This window comes from Lathyrus oleraceus, chromosome 6 (assembly GCF_024323335.1).
Source record: "Lathyrus oleraceus cultivar Zhongwan6 chromosome 6, CAAS_Psat_ZW6_1.0, whole genome shotgun sequence".
Lineage (NCBI taxonomy): Eukaryota > Viridiplantae > Streptophyta > Magnoliopsida > Fabales > Fabaceae > Lathyrus > Lathyrus oleraceus.
The window spans coordinates 37,414,313-37,434,931 of NC_066584.1; the positions used below are offsets into that span (position 1 = coordinate 37,414,313).

The 20,619-nt window shown below is 34.5% G+C and overlaps 1 protein-coding gene across 1 annotated transcript; it reads left to right on the forward strand.

Moving 5' to 3' along the window:
* Positions 1-8,123: 8,123 nt before the first annotated feature.
* LOC127097157 (early nodulin-93) lies at positions 8,124-10,620 on the forward strand. Its single transcript, XM_051035668.1, has 4 exons — positions 8,124-8,433; positions 9,324-9,385; positions 9,635-9,710; positions 10,157-10,620. The coding sequence occupies exons 1-4, from the start codon at positions 8,322-8,324 to the stop codon at positions 10,267-10,269; spliced, it is 363 nt and encodes a 120-aa protein (XP_050891625.1). The 5' UTR covers positions 8,124-8,321; the 3' UTR covers positions 10,270-10,620.
* The last annotated feature ends 9,999 nt before the right edge of the window (positions 10,621-20,619 follow it).

Consider the following 20,619-nt stretch of genomic DNA (forward strand, 5'->3'; position numbering starts at 1 on the left):
TTAGTCGGCGAGCAGCCCAGGCCAGAGCACAGTAAGCTTTCTCGAGCTGTGAGTATCTTGTTTCACAGTCGGTACCTTTTGCTAAGGCAGTGTATGACATGCTCTTTTCGACCAGACTCGTCATGTTGCCCCAGCACACCTTATTGAATTTTCTAACACAGCCAAATACATGATTAGAGGTCTTCCTTCAACTGGCAGCATCAGAATTGGAGGTTCTTGGAGATACTTCTTGATTTTGTCGTTCATCATTCCGTACCATCTCTTGATTTTTTCTCAGTAATTTGAAGATGGGTTTGCAAGTAGCAGTCAAGTGTGGGATGAATCGGGCAATGTAATTCAAGTGCCCCAAGAAACCTCTGACTTCTTTCTTGTCCATTTCAGTACTCAGATCTATAGTTTCAATTGATTCCTCATGCGGCTGTATGGTCTTTTCTTCTTGTAGTACCAGTCTGGCAAGTTCACCAGGGACTTCACAGTCTTCCTCGCTTCCATCCTCGGCTTGGTAGATCGGATTTTCAAAGTCATAATGAACAGTAGTAGAACTATTATCCACAGGATCCAGAGTGAATATGGATACGCGATTTGTTACGTGAGTGTGTGCAAGAAAACATAGCTTGTTTGAAAAATGACAGGAAAGATAAAGAGCGCAATATTTGAATGCAAAAAGTCCATTGATTTATTGAATATGAATATGCTTATGAAAATGACAAAAACCCTTGAAAAAAATAGCTATTGTGCCCCGGGTATAGACACAATGCTTTGAAACACAAAAATAGCAATAACAATTACTCCTGACTAAAGGAAATCGGGATAGTGTCTTCAGCCTTCCAATTATTGAGTCCGTCATCAATTATTGGGAGAATCCAGCTATCCAAGTCATAATCGTTATCAGTATCTTCCACAGCATTGACAGTCTCGTCATGATTAGGCAGAGGGGCAGTGATGCCATTAGGAGTCTCCGGAGGATCAAAGGTAGTCGCCTGTATCTTCCCACTTCGAATGCCACTTTCAACATGTTCACCTGTTAATATAAGTTCAGTGAAACCCAATGAGGAACTCCTCAATAGATGGCTGTAGAATGGGCCAGTCAGTGTGCTCATGAACATGTCCACTAATTCTCGATCGGTCATAGGGGGTTTGACTCTGCCAGCCAAATCTCTCCATTTTTGAGCATATTCTTTGAAACTTTCTTTAGATCCCATAGTCATATTCTACAACTGTAGCCGAGTAGGCGCTAGTTCAGAATTATACCGGTAGTGCTTGTAGAAAGCTGTCGCTAAATCAGTCCATGTGTGGATGTTAGAGCTCTCGAGCTGATAATACCACTCCAACTGTGTGCCAGACAAACTCTCTTGGAAGAAATGGATCCATAGCTTCCTATCAGTGGTGTGCGGCTGAATCTTTCTCACGTAAGCTCTCAGATGCATCTGAGGACAAGATGCCCCATCATACTGAGTGAAAGCGGGGACCTTGAATTTGCGAGGAATGATCACATCGGAGACTAGACCCAAACTTTCGAAATCCAGACCGGGCGCCTTCTGACCCTCCATAGCTAGCATGCGTTCTTCCAACAACTTGTACTTGTCATCTTTTGGAGAGTACTGTTCATTCTCGTAATCTTCATCGTCATCCTCAGGGTTGAAAGGATCAGCATTCTCATCTTCTGAATCTGTCTCTGTTTCCTCTTCTTGATCCTTCGGAATTCGAATCTCGACTCTTGTGGCCTGTCGTTTGAGCCTTCTTCCCGGGTTAATGTAACTCACCGGTTTCTTGTCTTCCTTTTGCTCGAGCAAGAGAGCTTTCAGTTCCTCCTGCCCCTTGGATAATTTCAAGATCATCTCCTGGAGTTGAGCATTCTGAGCCTGGAGATCTTTGACAATATGTTCGAGGTCCATTTTTCTGTTTGGAGGAAAACCGTGAGAACATTGATCCCTTTAGAGTACCTGTTATGCAATGTTATGTCATGCTATGCAATGTATGAAATGTTTTCAAGGACTTTTGGAATTTAACTTTGCATAAACTACCAAAAAAGGAAACTTTTTTTTTTTTTGTACAAAACAGAGCAAAGTTAAATCCCTAAGTCCTTGAAATGGTTAGTACAATGTTATGATATCATGATGTTATGATGTTAAGATGTTATGATGTTATGAGGTTAAATAAATAACAAGCACAAGCAAGTCACACAACCATCATTCCTAGGTTTTAAGGCTTGCATGAGTTCCATATGTAAGTACCCTCCCCGCTGAAGTTTGGTTGGTTCAACCTGTCCTAGAATAGTAACCGGGTTCTAAAAGGATCTCCAATCATTGACCTTCCTTCAAGTCCACTTCAGTGCAACACCAAGTGGTTGACCGAAGCTTCCCTAAAGTCCAATCTCAAGGAGTGTAGTATCGAGTCTCAACCGACCCCAGTCGGAACCGAAGTCAGTTATCTCACTACTTTCTAATGGCCAGGATGAGTCAATTAGGGTTCTAAAGGTCTGGTTAATGCTTTAATGACACCACGCGGAAGCCAAATTTTTCCTCAAGTGAACATGAGGAACATCAGGACATCCAAAGTGTCACATTAACCGTAGCCATCATTTTAACCATTCCAGTATACGCCGGATAGTCGCGATGATCTATTGCTACTTACCTAAGGTACACTAGATCCGGGTGTAGGATCTTTCACTCAAAAATACCCAAGCAATCCCTTAAAAGTAAATCAGACAATTTGGAATAAGTGATCTTGTTTTTAAGGTAACCTCTCTTTTTAAAGTATCCCCAGCAGAGTCGCCAGTTCTGTCATACGGTGAACTGACTTGGGGTATTTTGCTTTTTATCGCAATGTCGCGGATAGCAAGAGTCGCCACCGACTTTTCTTTTATCCAATAAGGAAAGGTGGAAAAGAACAGGAAAGACCTCAATAGATTTTGGGTTCGGGAGGTACATTATACAAAGGGAAGGTGTTAGCACCCTTTGTATCCATGGTTATCCATGGGCTCTTAATTGCTGGATCACTTATATTTTTGTCTGAAAAGTGTTCGTGAATTGTTTAAAAAATGTTTCGAAAAGAGAGTTTAACTTTGTAATGATTCTCGTATGAATGTATACAAAGTATTTATCTCGTTTGATTTTGAAAAAAACAGTTTAGAAAAATATAACTTGGTAATGATTCTAGTATGAATGTATACCAAGTGGTGATTTTCTAGGACTTGCAAAGTGTGAGGGGTGGAAAATGTTTTAGGTTATGATCCAGCAATTGAGAGTTATACCTTCCTAAGGTCGTTATGAACGTTTCCTATCCTTATGAGGGTAAAACTGTCCTTACTATTGAGAAGTAAGTAATTTTACCCTTTGGATGTTTAAGGGTCATCGTAGGGTCATCGATAGGTCATTGAAGGCAACAGTTGTAAGGATACCTTAGCATTCGAAGGGACGATCATCATTTAACCGTAGGCTACACCGAAGGGTCATCGAGGGACGAAATCATATATTCGAAGGCAACATCCGAGGGACTATGATTTATTTTATGATGATTTAATCGAAGGGCCATTGCTAAGTGTATCCCCACATTCGCGGGACATGACCGTGGTACCGTAATATCGTAAGGCAAAAGAGAGGTCCAAGATCACATATTTAGAGGCCGTATTTTACAATCGATTAGGTAATTAGGATGAATCTCCACATTAAAATTAATACATTAAAATTAATATATTAAAATTAATACATTAAAATTAATTAGGTAATTTAGGGTGAAACTCCACAAGGGTATCCCACAAATAAAGTGGAAGACCTAGACAGCAATCTTTTCCTGGGAAAGGTGAACCTTTACAAAATTCAGCAAACGGGTTAGAGTACCAAGTCAGGATGCAATCAAGGATTGCACCGCAAAAGAAACCAGAACAACAGTAGGGTCAGATAAACAATGCATGGCTATGATAAAAACATGACAGGTGGGCAAAAGTCAGAACGGAAAAGTCGGCAGCTGTCGCGTTCGCTCCTGCTTCGCCTAGCGAAGTCTTAGCGAACACTCGTTGCATGCTCGCCTAGCGATGTGCTAGCGAGCGGCTGCGGATTCCGGTTTTAATAATGATATAATGGCAGCAAGCTTCACACCTTATAGCATTCATTACAGAGATTATGTGGTTAGACATTCAGATGTTCATGCATACTTAAATTCATATGTAAAACTTAAGATAGTTTCATAAATTCAATCATGATACCATATGCAAATTAAGAACATAAGGTAGTAATAGCAATGCCAACCTGTTTGTAATCGAATTGTAACCTTGAATTGGCCGAGCGGATCGAATTGAGCGGAAGTGACCTTGCTGCCGCCGGCTTTTCCTTCAGGGTTTCCTGTCTGTGAGCGCTAGGGTTTGCTTGCTAGGGTCCTCCTTTCGTCCTTTTTCGTTCTCCTTTTCATTACTGAAGTGCTGGTATTTATAATGCTCTTTTTTGTGACCTAATGGGCTCAGAGTGAAGCCCAGAATTTTCTGTTATCTGTCAGCTTCGCTAGGCGAGCGTGTAGCGAACGTTCGCTAGGCGAGCGTGTAGCGAACGTTCGCTAGGCGAAGGATTTGCTCGCCTAGCGAGCAGGCCAGTTTGGGCCATTTTCTGGATTGGGTCACTCGTGAGCTGGGCTTTTGTCCCTTTAAGGTTAATGTCTTGAAAAACAAGTTGGAGTGCCTTGAAAAGTGCCTTGTAATATCAACGGGCAAATTTTGGGGTATGACATTAGGCGTTGTGCGAAAATATGTAAAGTACCTACACTTGACAATATAGTTGACCCACTGACAAAGCCTCTTGCGCAGCAGAAGCATGATGGCCATACTGGATCAATGGGCATACGGGGTATGCCTGATTGGCTCTAGTGCTAGTGGGAGATTGTTGGTGTAAGCCCTAGAGGCCAATACGTTTTGGTACTTGTATCGAATTATTTATTAATAATAAAAGACATTTTCTTTATTATGGTTTATTAATAAAGTCCCTGGAATAGATAGTCCGTTTAATGTATTAAGTGTGACTTAATCATGAGAACACATTGAACATAAGGACACTATTCTTAAAGTATCCGTAGTCGAGCTTTAGTGTGAAGTGGGATAACATTAAAGCATTAAGACTATTATGTTTGTAGACTGATGATCACATCTCATGGATCATGGATAAGGAGTTATCAAGTCTTAAACATATGTATGAATATTAGGAGTAATATTTATACCGGATTGACCCGCTATGAGAATACTATATAGAAAGTTATGCAAAGTGTCATAAGTTATTCTCATGGTGATAATAGTGTATACCATTCTTCGACCTGAAACCACTATGGATCCTAGATGTAGAGTCGAGTGCTTTGTTGCTGATCTAACATTGTCCGTAACTGGATAACCATAAAGACAGTTGATGGGTACTCCACGAAGCATGCTGAGGGACATGAGTGTCCTAGATGGAATTTGCCAATCCTGCGTAACAGGATAAATGTCTATGGGCCCAATATTGAACTGGACAAGGGTGACACGGTCTATACCTTGTGTTCAATATAGACATAAGGGCAAAGGGGTAATTATACACATAATTATTATCACAGGAGGTTTTGTCAGATCACATGACATTTTCGTGACTTGGGTAGCAGTGATGTGTTGCTAGATACCGCTCACTGTTTATTATGTTAAATGCGTGATTTAATATAATTGCCAACGCCGCGAAAACCTATAGGGTCACACACAAAGGACGGATTGATGAGAGATAGAGTAACTAAGGAACACCGTAAGGTACGGTGCACTTAAGTGGGAGACGAAATATGGTAAGGTACCAAATACTTAAGTGATTTTGGGCATATTATAAGATATGGGCCAAAATACACTTAAGTGGGCTTTTTAGCTTGAAGCCCACACAAGTGGTTCTATAAATAGAACCCCTTGGGTAGAAGCATTGTCACTCCATTCCACTCAGATAGAAATTCAAGTAGAGACTTGGAATTTTGTTTCCCTCTTTCTCTCACTCAAAGCCTTCATTCATAACAGCTAGCACTGCAATTGAAGGAATCTGTTCGTGTGGACTGAGTAGAGACGTTGTCATCGTTCAACGTTCGTGATCGCCCCGTGGATCTGTATCAAAGGTTTTGATCATTATCAGAGATCTGCACCAAAGGTTTGAATCGCCACAAGAGGTAACGATTCTATCACTGATCATGCCCATTCGTAAGGATCACTAAATGGAGAAATTTTTAAATTCCGCTGCGCCTTGGATGGCAATTCTCCTACACAAGGCTTCTCACCACCGTGAGTAAGCTCTCATTATCCAAATTGTAATACACCTATTAAGGCCTCTAAGTCCCCTTGCTCTTGTAGAGGGAATGCACACATGTTGTACTTTTTGACCAGTACAGTGACACACACTGTGGGACCCAATAAAACTAACATGGACCACGTTTTTCACTCCAACCATAACACTCCCTCTTTCTGGAGATGACAAACATAGTCCTACACCACGTAGCCAACACCATTCAACCCTTGATCACACAGTTGACTTATGTTGATCAAGTTAGCAGTTAAGCCTTCTACCAACAACACATCATTAGTCAAGGAAGACCATGACTAACCATTTTGCCTATGCCCTAAAGTCTTGTCTTTGCTCCATCGCCAAAAGTGACATGACTATTGAAGTAAGATTTCAACTCCTCAAGATATGTTTTTTCTTCAATCTTGTGCTTGGAACACCCACTATAAAAATATCAATCTTCTCTTGAGGAAACTTTATGAAAAGTATGAGCTATAAAACTATTGACAACTGCTTTGAGTTTCCATTCCTTCTTAGCTTGAACCTTCTTACCATTTGTTATATATTTTTACTTTAATATTCTATGTAAACAATGTAATATTATGTGTAAATAATGTAATTTGTAAATAATTTAATTTAATATTTTGTGTAAACAATATAATTTGTATTAAAAAATTATTTTTCACTCGATTTTGGTCATAAGAGGTATGTTGCGCTAGTTTTGAAAATATAAAAAATTGCTTTTACTGGGGATTGAACCAATGACCATTTAAATTATCCCCTCAGTTATTCAAAAATTGAAAGGTAAAATGACAAGTTTTCATGACATCTTTCGTTACCTCGCTTATATCATAGAGGTAAAACCATATTCCCGTATGACATAACATGTGTTTTTTGTAGTAGTGATACAACTAAATTAGATAGGGGATGAATATCTTCTCCAAAGAGTCCTCCTTATTTATTGTCCAACACAAATACCTCTCTTCATGAGTTAAACTCACCACGTGTTGCATTTCCGTGAATGGATCTCTCCTAGTATTCTTTTATGTGTCTATTATTTTGTACACTTGCTTGACACTTGTCAGCTTTTTCAAATTTTGATCTATCAATGCACCCATTATGAATATCGATGCCATGTGGTACCTTGTTATATCATTAACAAACTATCTTTCATTAATTTTTAAGCGACCAAGTATATCATGACTGTCTAAATCCTCAATTAGCTTATGGTTATGAATGCCACATCTTTTGAGAACACCAATGACCAAGACTTAAATGAGGTAATCCAAAGTTTATAAAGTCCTATGACAAGGACACATGTTAAGAGAGTTAATGATGCCTTAATTCAAATCTATCCTAACTCAATTAATCTATAATATTTCGTGTCTTTACTCCACATTATCGCATTAAAATCACAAGTTTCATAAGTTTATAAAAGTATGCAAAAATTGTTGAATATCTAATTGGTTAACCATTTACAACTAACAATTATATTTCAACCATAACCACTTGCCACATATCTCGACTTCTTTTTGTTCTAGTAAGTTCATTTCCTCTCACAACCAAGAATTAGTGTCAAACATCTCATTTGTTATATCAAAACGAATGATAACTACAATAATATTGTAAAATCTGTCGATCCTTATGTCTATGATAATACTTCTACCTAAAACCGAAACGTAAATATTAAATGAACTAAGACGAAATATTAATGAAATATATATCTCAAAGTAGATTTACAATATATCGAAGATCCATTGATCTCATCTTCATTCATTTAAAATAGTTGAAATAAAAAGACAAAAATGTTTTTTTTTTGAATTTGTGAAATCTAAATTCTGGACGGGCTATAATTGTCATTTTACAAATATGTGAGATGACAAGAGCAACCTTGGAGGTGTTGGAAACACTTGTAGTCATAGCCCAACACGTATGTATGAACAGAGACCAAAACATTCAATTTTGTTTTGTCAATCGTTCATCTTTTGACGGCTAATAGTTACAATTCCATTGTTACCACCAGCAACCTTCAAAAGTAAAGTTCCATCGATTCAAAGAAAAATGGGTATTCCTTCAGAACTTAGGGATGCTTGGGTCTCCAAAAGAAATTCTTTCATTATTGCTTCTCCAGATGAAGAGAGGAAGATCTTAAGGACTAAGAAATGTACCAATGGTAATTTCGTTTTCATTCTTTCTTGCATAATTCACAACTTTTTTATTTTTATGTTTAATTCAAATCTAATTATGTAGTTTATGTTAGTTGGTGATTGTTGTTAGATGTATTTTGGCTGATTATACATGAAATAGTTGCTCCGTTTTTGCATGCTGTTTGTATTAGGATTTGGGTGATTATGAAATATTGCTCCCAATGATTTTTATTTTTTTATTTTTTTTGTATTTGTTTGAGATATATATATTTCTTAAGATTAGGGAAATGGTTTATTTTGAAGATATGAATTCTTAAGGTATAGCGGCTAGGACTTCAGGCTCAGAGTGAGGGAACCTGCAAGGTTAACACTCCAACGGTTAAGTTAATGAAGTGGTGAAGCTTATATATGGGAGACAGTTAAAACTTCCCTGTAAAACCTTTGATGGGTGATGCTTGGGCAGGTGTTCGACTTTCTTGCGCTATCTTTTTGGTCTTTCGTTGTCCTCGAAGGTGTTTTTTGGGTTGGGCCTCGGGCCCGGATGATGTTGGAAAATAATTATTGAATGATGACATAGAACTTGTACTTGTTTACTCTTATGCTGATTGGCCAAATCAATGTTAAACCTGAATGGAGTAGCTTGAGGTGATGCATGTTTAACATGACCAACACTTCAGGTTGAAGGCGTGTTGCGGTTATGTTCAATTACTTACATTTTCTCAAATTTGTGTTGGTGCTATCATAGCTGGTGATACATCAAATATATGTTTTTATTTTTGTCTTCTAGATTTTCATTTTTATCATACACATGTTATCCAACCCTATTATGATATTCTGTCAAAGGGTGCTCCGTGCCCGACATAATGAGAAATGCGAATTACATTTCCTTACTCTTTAGCCTTTTCTTAATATGCAGATGGTGTGCGTGCTGGATTCAAGGCGGCTGTCATTGCAGCCATTGCCAGTTCTGTGCCTACAGTAAGTACATTTTCTGTCCGGTGACCTACTAATAAATATACTATGCGGTGTGTTTTGATTATAAATAAAATTTCATTTAAACAATGTTTATAGTTTCTTGAATGAAGCTTTCACTTATAATAGAAGTTCGTGTGTTTCTTCTGCTTGGCGGTGTTCACGTCTGATGTTGAAATAAAACATTGTCATTCTCTATGTCCCTCGAATCATGAATTTGAATTCCATTCGATGATAAACTTTTCAAATTTGCAGTTGACTGCTGTTCGCATGATTCCATGGGCAAAAGCAAACCTCAATTATACCGCTCAGGCACTTATTATATCTGCCGGTACAATCTCAACTCAAAATAACCAAACATTTGATTTAATCGAGATATTCCATTACTATGTTTTATTTTTTGGTTTTCACCATCAGTTTCCGGTTCATTGGACCGACTAATTCGGTTCGGGGGTCAGTTCTGGCATCAAGTGGTTCAAGCCCCCTCTTGATCAGAGTTGCGGGAGATTGAACCGTGGTCCTCTCTATTAAGTCCATCGCTAATCATCACTGGACCAACTAACGATTGGTTATATGCTATTATGTTTTAGTATGAAGAAAAACAAATATTTTCAATACTTCAATAGTAATTTCCGCATGGTTCATCATGCATATACCTTCCGAAAAGAATTGCTTTTTCTTTTCAAAACTCATTGAAAGAATAAATGTTGCTCATCTTTCCGTCGAGTGCTAAAAATTTGAATGCATAGTAACACTTTGATGTTGGTTTGTGAACAGCATCTATTGCAGGATACTTCATAACCGCCGATAAAACTATCTTGGAATGTGCGAGAAGAAATGCGCAGCTTGAATATTCTCTAAGCCACAATCGTGACTCGGTTTCATCTTAGACACTACTTTACTCATCACCGATCTTGGTGAATGATTGTGCTACTCCAACCTGTAGGCCTTGTTGCAAAGCCTTCCTTTCGGGGTCTCAGATGGATTTGAAGGTGTGTTCATAAATAAGCTTTTTTTTCTTTCTCTTGTTGTGAAACAGTTATATTTGGAATTGCCTTCACAGTAATCAGTAGGTGATTTCATAAGGAGAATTTTGAGGAATTGATCTAGCTTGTTTTATTTACAGCTGAAAGTTTATATAAATATTATAATTTAATAAATTGTTATATCAAACAATTTGTTTCTGTGAGCAAAGTATGTACTAAAAAGTATACTCATCTATGTGATTAGAGTTTGTTTAACCAACCTGTGGTCTTTCTTTCCTTTGGCAAATTGTTTCATTCTAAGTTAATATCTTAACCTTGAAGCACTTCAATAATTTATTGAATGAAGTTAAAATTTAATCAAAATTTTATATTGATAATGTATGTTTTCTTAATGATAAATAATAAACATAAAAAAGTGATGAATAGTCATCAAAGTGCACCAAATGAAACCACAAAGCACAAGAAGTGCTAGAAGGCAACAAAGGAGTAAAAGGAACAACAGAAGAAAATCAAAGCAAAAACAACTCAACCAACAATACCGACCAAGAGGTCCATGTAGTTAAAGGTCTAAACTACTAACAAAATTCACCTCGGTGGCAATAGGTTAGATTTCAAACCGCCAGATCCACTATCAATAGATTAGATCCCATCAAAAGAGCACCAAAACATTAAAACTTCAAACTTACCTCCAAACCAAGACAAACATTCGATCCGTTATAGGTGCAGGTAGAAGATAAGGTTTTTTAAAACATTCAATGAAGGTGCAAGAGTTCATCTTTTGATCTATTTAAAAATTATTTTCAAGGCATTTTTTTTTTTACTCCTCCACATCATTCACCAATTTTGTAACCCCTTTAAGATGACATGAATATGGACTTTCTAGACGGACTAAACTACAATGTGGCAAATCAAAAGATAATCACGATAAATTTGGTAAACAAATTAAGTTTCTATTAGGTTTAATTCATTTTTTGGTTTCTTAATTTAATTTAATGTTTCGCTTTACTCCCTCAATTAAAAAATGTTACATTGTAGTCCTTTAAAACTGTTCCATTAGTATAATTGATCCTTTCCGTTAAATTTTATAGAAAAACATTAAGTATTTTCTATGTGGCAATCTAATTGTCATTATGTTTATTTAAGGTGGTTTTATTTATTTATTTTAAAATTTATGTTTTATTTATTAAACAATCAGAAACCTTCCTCTTCCCTCTTTCCCAAAACCAAAACCCTAGCTTTCATAACACCTTTCTCATTTCTTTTTTTCTCTCTATTCAACTTTCCATTAAATCAATATCACATTAACTCTCTCTCTCTCGAAACCTCTTCTTCTACCTCGGTTCAAACAACTCTCTCTCTTTCTCAAGGTTCATCTCTTCTTCCTCATCAAAATCATTTTTCAGAAAATGAACAATAAACATCATGCTCTCTTGGTTTCACTCGGATTCACACTCGTCCGATTTTATTTTCAAGTATGATAATTGAAGAACATCAATAGCAACAAACCAAATCAAGATTCAAAATCAAAATCTAAAAGGGGAGGGAAGATACTGATGGGTCTGATGTAGGGTGTTGTTGTGTTGTTGGTGGAAAAGCCGTGTCGGTTGTAGAAAGTGGTTTTGCATGGTGGTTAAGGGGCTTCTGAAGAAGCGCGGCGGTTTCCGGCAAAAGTAGCGGCCGAGTTTTTTTCTCTCAGATGATTTGACAATGCAAATAACTAATGTATAAACTCTCGTGACTTGTTGATTCTCTGTTTCTTTTTGCTTATGTTTTTTTTTTCTTCAGATTTCTTTGTTTCTTAAGTTTTTTGAGCCATTGATATCACTGTGGTTGTTGTATTGTTGCTATTGTATCAGGTTCATTGATGAAGTTCATGAATATTGTTGTATAGCATTGTGAATGGTTGTTGTTACGAGATGTATCAGTGATAAGTGAAATTGATGGTCCACTTACTGATAAATTTTGTTTGATTATAATATTCGTTGAAGATGCTAATGTTAATGAGAAAAGTAATTTTTGTTAATGAGAAAAGTAATTTTTCAAACCTGTAAGTGGTTTTTATTAGTACTTCAATTAAACATTTTTGTGTATTGTTGATGTTCTTAGTTATACTTGTATGAATGTTGAAATTTGACCAAGAAGAATTGTATTATTAATGAAATGAGAATAATTGTCATATATTTTTTAAGTATTATTAACAAACCCTCAAGCTTAAATAAAATATTCATTTTTTAAATAAATTTGCTGGCTCAATATTCTAGTTGACATTCTACGTTGGTAAAAGTTAACAGTTTTTTTGAAAAATTAACGGAATTGACCAATAATACTAACGAAATAGTTAAGGGACGAAAGTGTAGCCTTTTTTAATTAAAGGATCAAAGCGAAACTTTAAATTACGTTAAACTAATTATGTCTTTCTATTAATATTTAAGGGATCAGACTCGAAAATCTCTCTGAACATATTTGTGTGAATTTAAACATTTGAATACCATGTTATGATTGAAATCGAAAACACAATGTGAAGATAACAATGTAAAATTTTGACAATACTTAAAATGTAAAAGATTTTGAAGACAGATAACTGAAATTGGAATGTAAAAATGAAGATAAAATGATAAATGATTGAAATGTACATTAATGTAGAAAAAGGCTTGAATGTAAAAGTGCTTGAAATATATATATATATATATATATATATATATATATATATATATATATATATATATATATATATATATATATATATATATATAAAATGTACATTAATATATATAATGTACATTAATGTAGAAAAAGGCTTGAATGTAAAAGTGCTTTTATATATATATATATATATATATATATATATATATATATATATATATATATATATATATATTCTTCACTCGTTTCTCAATTATGCAGATACTTTGAGTATGTAGAAATATCGTACAATTGCGGATCCCTATAACGTAAATAGACGTCCCTTTATATACTAATCTAAAATAACTATCTAAAAACGATCATTTAAACAAATCAAGACACTTTTTACTTCCATGCAGCCGTTATCTTCGACGAGCCTCCACATATTTTCGAGTAATATCTGTTTTAATCTAATTCCCGCTCTTTCGATCAAGCCGAATAATCAACTTAGAGCATTTGAAATTTTCATTAAGTCCACAGATGCTACCAACGCTCGTCGACCTTCAGTTGTTTCGACCACACTTGTCACATGCATAATTTTTGATATGTTCAATAGCTTTCATCATGACACATTTATTCTTACTTGTCATTTATAGTCAGGTCAAAAAATTCGAGGTAACACACGCTTATACTTAATTTTGTCCCCTAAAAAAAGAAAAAACTCAAAAAGCACATGAAGATCATTAGGAATAGCTATTTGTCACCCAATCAATTAAAGTTCTATACCGCAGACAAGACATGCTCACAAACAGATATGGGAGTCCACATATTTTCGAGTAATATCTATTTTAATCTAATTCCCGCTCTTTCGATCAAGCCGAATAATCAACTTAGAGCATTTGAAATTTTCATTAAGTCCACAGATGCTATCAACGCTCGTCGACCTTCAGTTGTTTCGACCACACTTGCCACATGCATGATTTTTGATATGTTCAATAGCTTTCATCATGACACACTTATTCTTACTTGTCATTTATAGTCAGGTCAAAAAATTCGAGGTAACACACGCTTATACTTAATTTTGTCCCCTAAAAAAAGAAAAAACTCAAAAAGCACACGAAGATCATTAGGAATAGCTATTTGTCACCCAATCAATTAAAGATTCTATACCGCAGACAAGACATGCTCACAAACAGATACGGGAGTCCGTCTCAACTAAGTACCTACAAAAGGGACAAGAGATCCTACTGGGATTAGAAATCATCCCTCTCGTAGACAAATTTTCTCTAGACAGGAGTCTATTTTGCAAAAGTTTTCAAGAAAAGACCATCATCTTAGAAGAAGCCCAACTAATCAAGATAAGGGAGGGGATCCGAAAGAGGAGCCGAACAAGAAATCAGACTAATCATATGAACAAGGTAAATAGAGGCTATTGAGAAAGTATCATCTCTAGCATGCTTCCAAATCCACTTGTCTCTATCAAAGGATAGGGTAACATCTCGAAACAAAGATAGAAATTCCTCAAAAATGGATAGTTCTCTAAAAAAAGAAAAGAAGGATCTCTACCACCTAAGATTTCAAATCAAAATTCCATTAACTACCAAATCAATCTCTTCCACAAACCTATCAAACTGAATTGAGTTCAAGAACAAAACAAAAAACTTAATTTTTAAAGGGAGGATAGACCCTAAGAGTCCTTTCAAAATGAAGTATGAATACCAAATTCTATTTTCCTAATGACACCATCAACATAATGATATAAGCTTTCAATTGTTTTTCGATCCGAAAGATCAAATTTGAAAAATGTAAGTCGATTATAATTTGTTAAATGTTTTTCTTTTACAAAAGCATTTTATTTTAATCGCAAAACCTGTTGCTTTAATTTTTACATTTCATTTTCTAATATGTTGAATGTACAATTTTCTATAAAATTTTACTATTTTGAAACTAATTAACAATGTCGTTAGAGGTCTTGTAAATATAACGGTAGATGGAAGAATATTTAATATGTTGAAGTGCATATTCAGACTCCTAAATTCTCACTTCTCCACATGGCCACTTTAAAAAAATTTACAAAATTTAAATTTAGTCTTTAGAAAATAAATTTAAATTTTTGTTTTGTTTATTTGTTTAATCTTTACAAAATATAAGTTATTTTGACAAAAAATAAGTTAATTTATTTGGACAACAAAATACGTATTAGGCTTAACCTTTTGAGTAGAGTAAATACTAATAGAGAAATAATATTTTATAGAGTTTTTTTGTTTGATTTAGTTTGTTATAAAAATAATTTTTATAGTATTATATTTTTTTATTTTAAAAAAAATTAGAAGAAATTTTTTATAAAAATTTCAAATGTTTAATATTTATTTTTAAAATATTATTTCAGATATTTCATCATTTAATGCAATATTTTTTGGAGGTCAAAGATTCAAAATATTATTTTATTGTGAAGTTATTTTAAATAACTTTTCATAAATTATTTGAAGTATAATTTTTTTTAAAATTACGATTTTCGATCATATTTAATCTTCAATAACATATGTTATATTATAGGATGTCAAAATTAGTCTTTCAATTTATAAAAAACTAATTTAAAAAACTAATAATATTTTTAAAAATATTATTATAAAATTCATTTTTTAAAATTAAAAAAAAAATTAAGTTAAAACAAACATGTCCAAAATTTATTGACACGATTGAAGTAAATATATTTGTGTTGGTGATTAGTAATATAAAAAGGTGTTGCAATTTATTAAGAGATTAATTAATATGCATTGTCAGTATAAAAAAATTTACTCTGTCGATTCATCACCTTCACTCGTTTGTACTATTTTATAGGTTTTTAAAATAAAAATCAAACTTATTTCAATATCCAACTGATAGAATTAACTGACGGTGTAAAATCCTTATACACTGTCAGTGTATATCAATTAAATCTATTTATTAATAATGTACTCAACATAATTAATTACAATTTTAAACATAATTAATCATAATTTCCAAATATACATTTAAATACAAATTGTAGTTAATGATTATTATGTATATCAAATTACTTAAAATCATTATTACAATTAGAAACGGTGGCTCATAGATGTTTAAAATTATGGTTAATATGTTGAAGGTTAATGAATTGCAACATCTTATCATATTTATTCATTATCAATTGAACTATGTTAACCACATATAGAAATACGATTAACCATTTGTTGAAAATTCACGTAAAAATTATGTCTAAACATAACATATTAAATACTAGGTTTTTGTCCATACTCTTTCAAATACTCGTCGGTAAATATCACCTACAATTATTATTATATTAATAGACACTTCGGTCACTATTATAAGTAAGAATCAAATGATAATTTTTTATCAAGAATCAAAGCTTATAGAATATCATCGCATAACATCTTAAATCTTCGGTTTTGCTCAGACATCTACTTTTCACTCAGTATTAATATTTTACCAAGAATAAGAGCTTATAGAATATCATCGCATAATTTTTTATTCCCATACAACCTCGTGTAACAAGAAGTTAACTCTTTAATAAGATTATTATGGACAAATGAATGATTATCCCCGCTTATCTATTAAGGTTGAAACAACCCAAAATTTGTAGTTACCATCCTTATAAACATCTAAATCTTTTCAATGTATTTATGCATAAAAACTTGCATTTTTTCAATGTATTTTATTTTTGGTATAGGTGGAAAGACATTTTACTAATGTGAGCACATTTATTAGAAGATTTTTATGAATATAAAAGAGCAGAATATGAATAAAGTGGGTCAACATGCTCAAAGAATGATGGTGATCGTTTGGTAGAGCTACAAGTAGGAGTTGGCTTGACCTTCTTTAAAGCATCCTTAATTTTTACTTGTTTCACTGGTGGTTTCATATCAATGGTTTCTAGATAAGGCATCTTACTCATTTGCTCTTTGATATGTTATAGTCAAGTTTCATAAATCGTTTTTGAATCACCTTTCATTCTGTCATAATAGAAATATATGGTTCACCATCCTTGATCACACCGTCATCGAACTGGAGATTTAGAGATTTTTTCAGTGTGTGTTTACCTCATCCATACATATAGGTCTAGCGAGCTTCATTTTCTTGGCCATTACATAAGCACATGGAATATCATATGTTTTTCTAAATGTACAACCATACTTGGAGCTATCTGGACTAATTTTCTCTACTCGCACAACTCCATGATAAATAAAATTCAATCTAGCACGAGATATATTACCAGTCAATAGTGAATACAAAATCAAGATGATAGTGTTCTTCGTATTGTTAGTAATGTGAACAGTGTCAACTATGGGAGGTAATTTTGGGGTTGTTGAAATTACAAAAATCACATGGATAAAGATTGTAATTTCTTCAAGTGGTTAGGTGATGAATTTGCTGATGAAAAAGATTTGAAGCTTGAAAGACAAAAGAAGAAATTAACAAATTGAAGAATGAGGTTATCCACACTAAAGGATGGTTGAAAATGTCCACTGTGGTTAGGATGTTTAGCTTAGGGTTGAACCTTGTGTTTGTAACAATGTATTTCAATTAGGATTAGGGTAATTCAGTATTTTGTTTTCACATTATGAATGTACTCTTCTGTTGGTTTAATGAAGAATGTTATTGTATGTTTTAACACATTAACAATATTTGTTCATTATTCTCTATTTTAACACTGATACATAAATGGTATAAAATTTGGAACAAATATAACCGGTGAAACATGCAACTAAAGAGATTATAAGGCATATCTATAACATTCCAAAAAGTGATACAATAAGGCATTATAAACCATTGTCATTAAACCAGTATAAGGCATATCAATAACATTAGAAAAAGGCATTGCAAGCCATTGTCAGTAAGTCATTATAAGACATATTAATAACACTACAAAAAGGCATTATAAGCCATTTTCAGTAGCATTATAAGGCACATCAATAACATTACAAAAATCCATTATAAGGCATAACAAACATCACAACAAACGTCAAGGTTGACTGAAACAGACTTCCCACCCTTTTGAATATTTCCTTTTTCTTTTTGGATGGTGGCTGACTTGAAATTATTGATTATGGTGGCTGACTTGAAACAAATGGTTGTGGTGGCTGACTTGAAATAGATGGTTGTGGTGGCTGACTTGAAATTATTGTTTGTGATTCCTGAGTTGAGGTTCCTTCTAGTACCTGACTTGGAGGTGCTTGTGGTTGTGGTAGTTTACATGTGGCCTTGTTGTGACCATCCTCGTGCCAACGATTGCACTTGATTCCATATTTTGCTTGTTTCAAGTGTGTCTCATCCCTCACCATTTCTCCAACTTCTATATTCCTCTTTTTCTTGGGCCTTCCAGGTTGTCTCTTTATTGGTGGTGGCTAGAGATCAACAACATCATATTTTATCCACAAAGCTTCCTTATTAACTAGATAAATAATTAGTGCATATCAAGCTTCATAAAGTTCCTTCTTATAACAGTCAAGTACAAAATCATCAATTTGAAAATGTTGATCCTTCATGCATGACATTGCATGATGGATGGCAACCCTGTCAGCATCCATATTCTACATAAGCATTCTTTCTTGGAAAGATTAACAACATGTCTTTCTCCATTGAGTGATATATGCCTAACCTCGTAGTCATATTCACATGCGTGCCTGTAAAACACAATGAATATTCAACTTAAGCAAATTTAATGTTAGACAATTTAATATTCAACATAGGCATTTAACAGAGTAAAGGGACAATGAATTAATCACTACCTCACAATCCAATGGTTGGTTTTCTGTGATTCCCTTTCCATCATCTATTTGATGTTTGGTAATATTGTACCTTCATACTTGGCAATCTTTTTTCCATTTGATTCTCATCTCTATATTAGATACACTATAATTTGTTCAAGCATTGTCATAATTGGCTTGACTCTAGCAGCTACAAAAGACAGAGTTGAATGCCTCAGACATATTATTGACCAAAGTGTCATAGCCTGTACTTGTCCTGAACCTTGATTTTTTCCAGAATCTTGGTGGAATTTTGCTGTGATGTTTGAGTGCCTCTTCATTAACTCCCTTGATTTCAAGCATTATTTTCTCCCAAACATTCACATGACTTGCAGTTGCAGCCCTCCACATCAATTCCTTCGGTTTTAGGCCAAGGAACTTCTTTATGAAGTTGCTATATAAATGCCTAACACAGAACCTATGGTCAATATTACCAAGTAACTCCTCAATAGATGGCAACAAACCCTACAATCAGCAAATTTCTTGTTAGGTGGATAAAACATTTGGTGATATTTGTGAGACAATTGTGAAATAAGTAAAATTCTAGGTGAGAGTTAACCTTTTGTTTATCAGTTATGAAGGTATGGGTTTTGCACAATCTGACTCCTCCCAAATCAGCTGTCAATAATTCTAAAAACCAACTTCATGAATCTTTACTTTCACCCTCAACAACAACACATGCAATTGAAACCATTTGGTCATTTGGATCCCTCCCAATGGCAGCTAATATTTGTCCATCATAATATCCTTTTAAGAAATACTCATCTAATCCTATAATAGGTCTGCACTTGAAAAAACTTTCCTTGTAAGTTTTGAAGCATATATACATCCTTTTGAAGTAGGGATTCATTTGCCTCTCAGGGTGTTCACTATTTTCCTCTTCTCCATGAAATGGCTGACTTATAATTTTAACAGTTGATCATGGGTTTGACCTTAACAGTTCATGGCCATAATCATGAATTCTTATATATTTCCCCCCAAATGAATCATCACGATGTCAATAGCAAGTATCTTTTCTCCATATGTAAGTGTCTTGTTGATGCCTACATTCCATTTTTCATGTGTCTTATCCATAATATCACTCAACTTCAAACCTGGATTCTCTCTAACATTGCTTGAATCTTTTTGTCTAACCACTTGGAATTTAGGAACCTAATCTTATAATCCCTACTACATGTATGTTTGTCCATTATTGTCCTCAATTGTTAAGTTTCTTGACCTTTTATATTTGCACAATAAACCACTCCCTTCACTTGATCCTTCCGCATTTTCCCTGCCTTTTGCCTTACCCTTTGCCTTGTCATTTATCTTGTTACTCACTTCCTCATCATCAACTATCATCTCTCCATCAATTTCTATATCATTTTTTGAGTCTTCAAAATTGACACCCAAAGTACTATTTTCACTACCCTCTACCTCAATCTCCACTTCTGTCTGGATACCATTAACTCCTTCAACTTCTACCTAGTTACAGTTGAGTCCCTCAATGTCATAGTTTGTCCCTTCACCACCCATATTTTCCTCAATGTTATAGTTTGTCCCCTCGTCACCCACATTCTCCTCAATGTCACAATTTATCCCCTTATCACCCACATTGGTCCCCACATGTGTACTCTCTTGCACTATATTGGTCCCCACATCAGTTTCATTAACTCCTAACTCAACTCCCACATTTGTACTCTCTTGCACCACATTGATCCCCACATCAGTTTCATTAACTCCTAACTCAGCTCCCACATCCACAACGTCATCATTTAATTATAATGAAAGAATCAGTTCATCAATAATGTCAGGCTGTGAAACAAGATGGATAACATATACATAACATTATACACAGTCATTACTG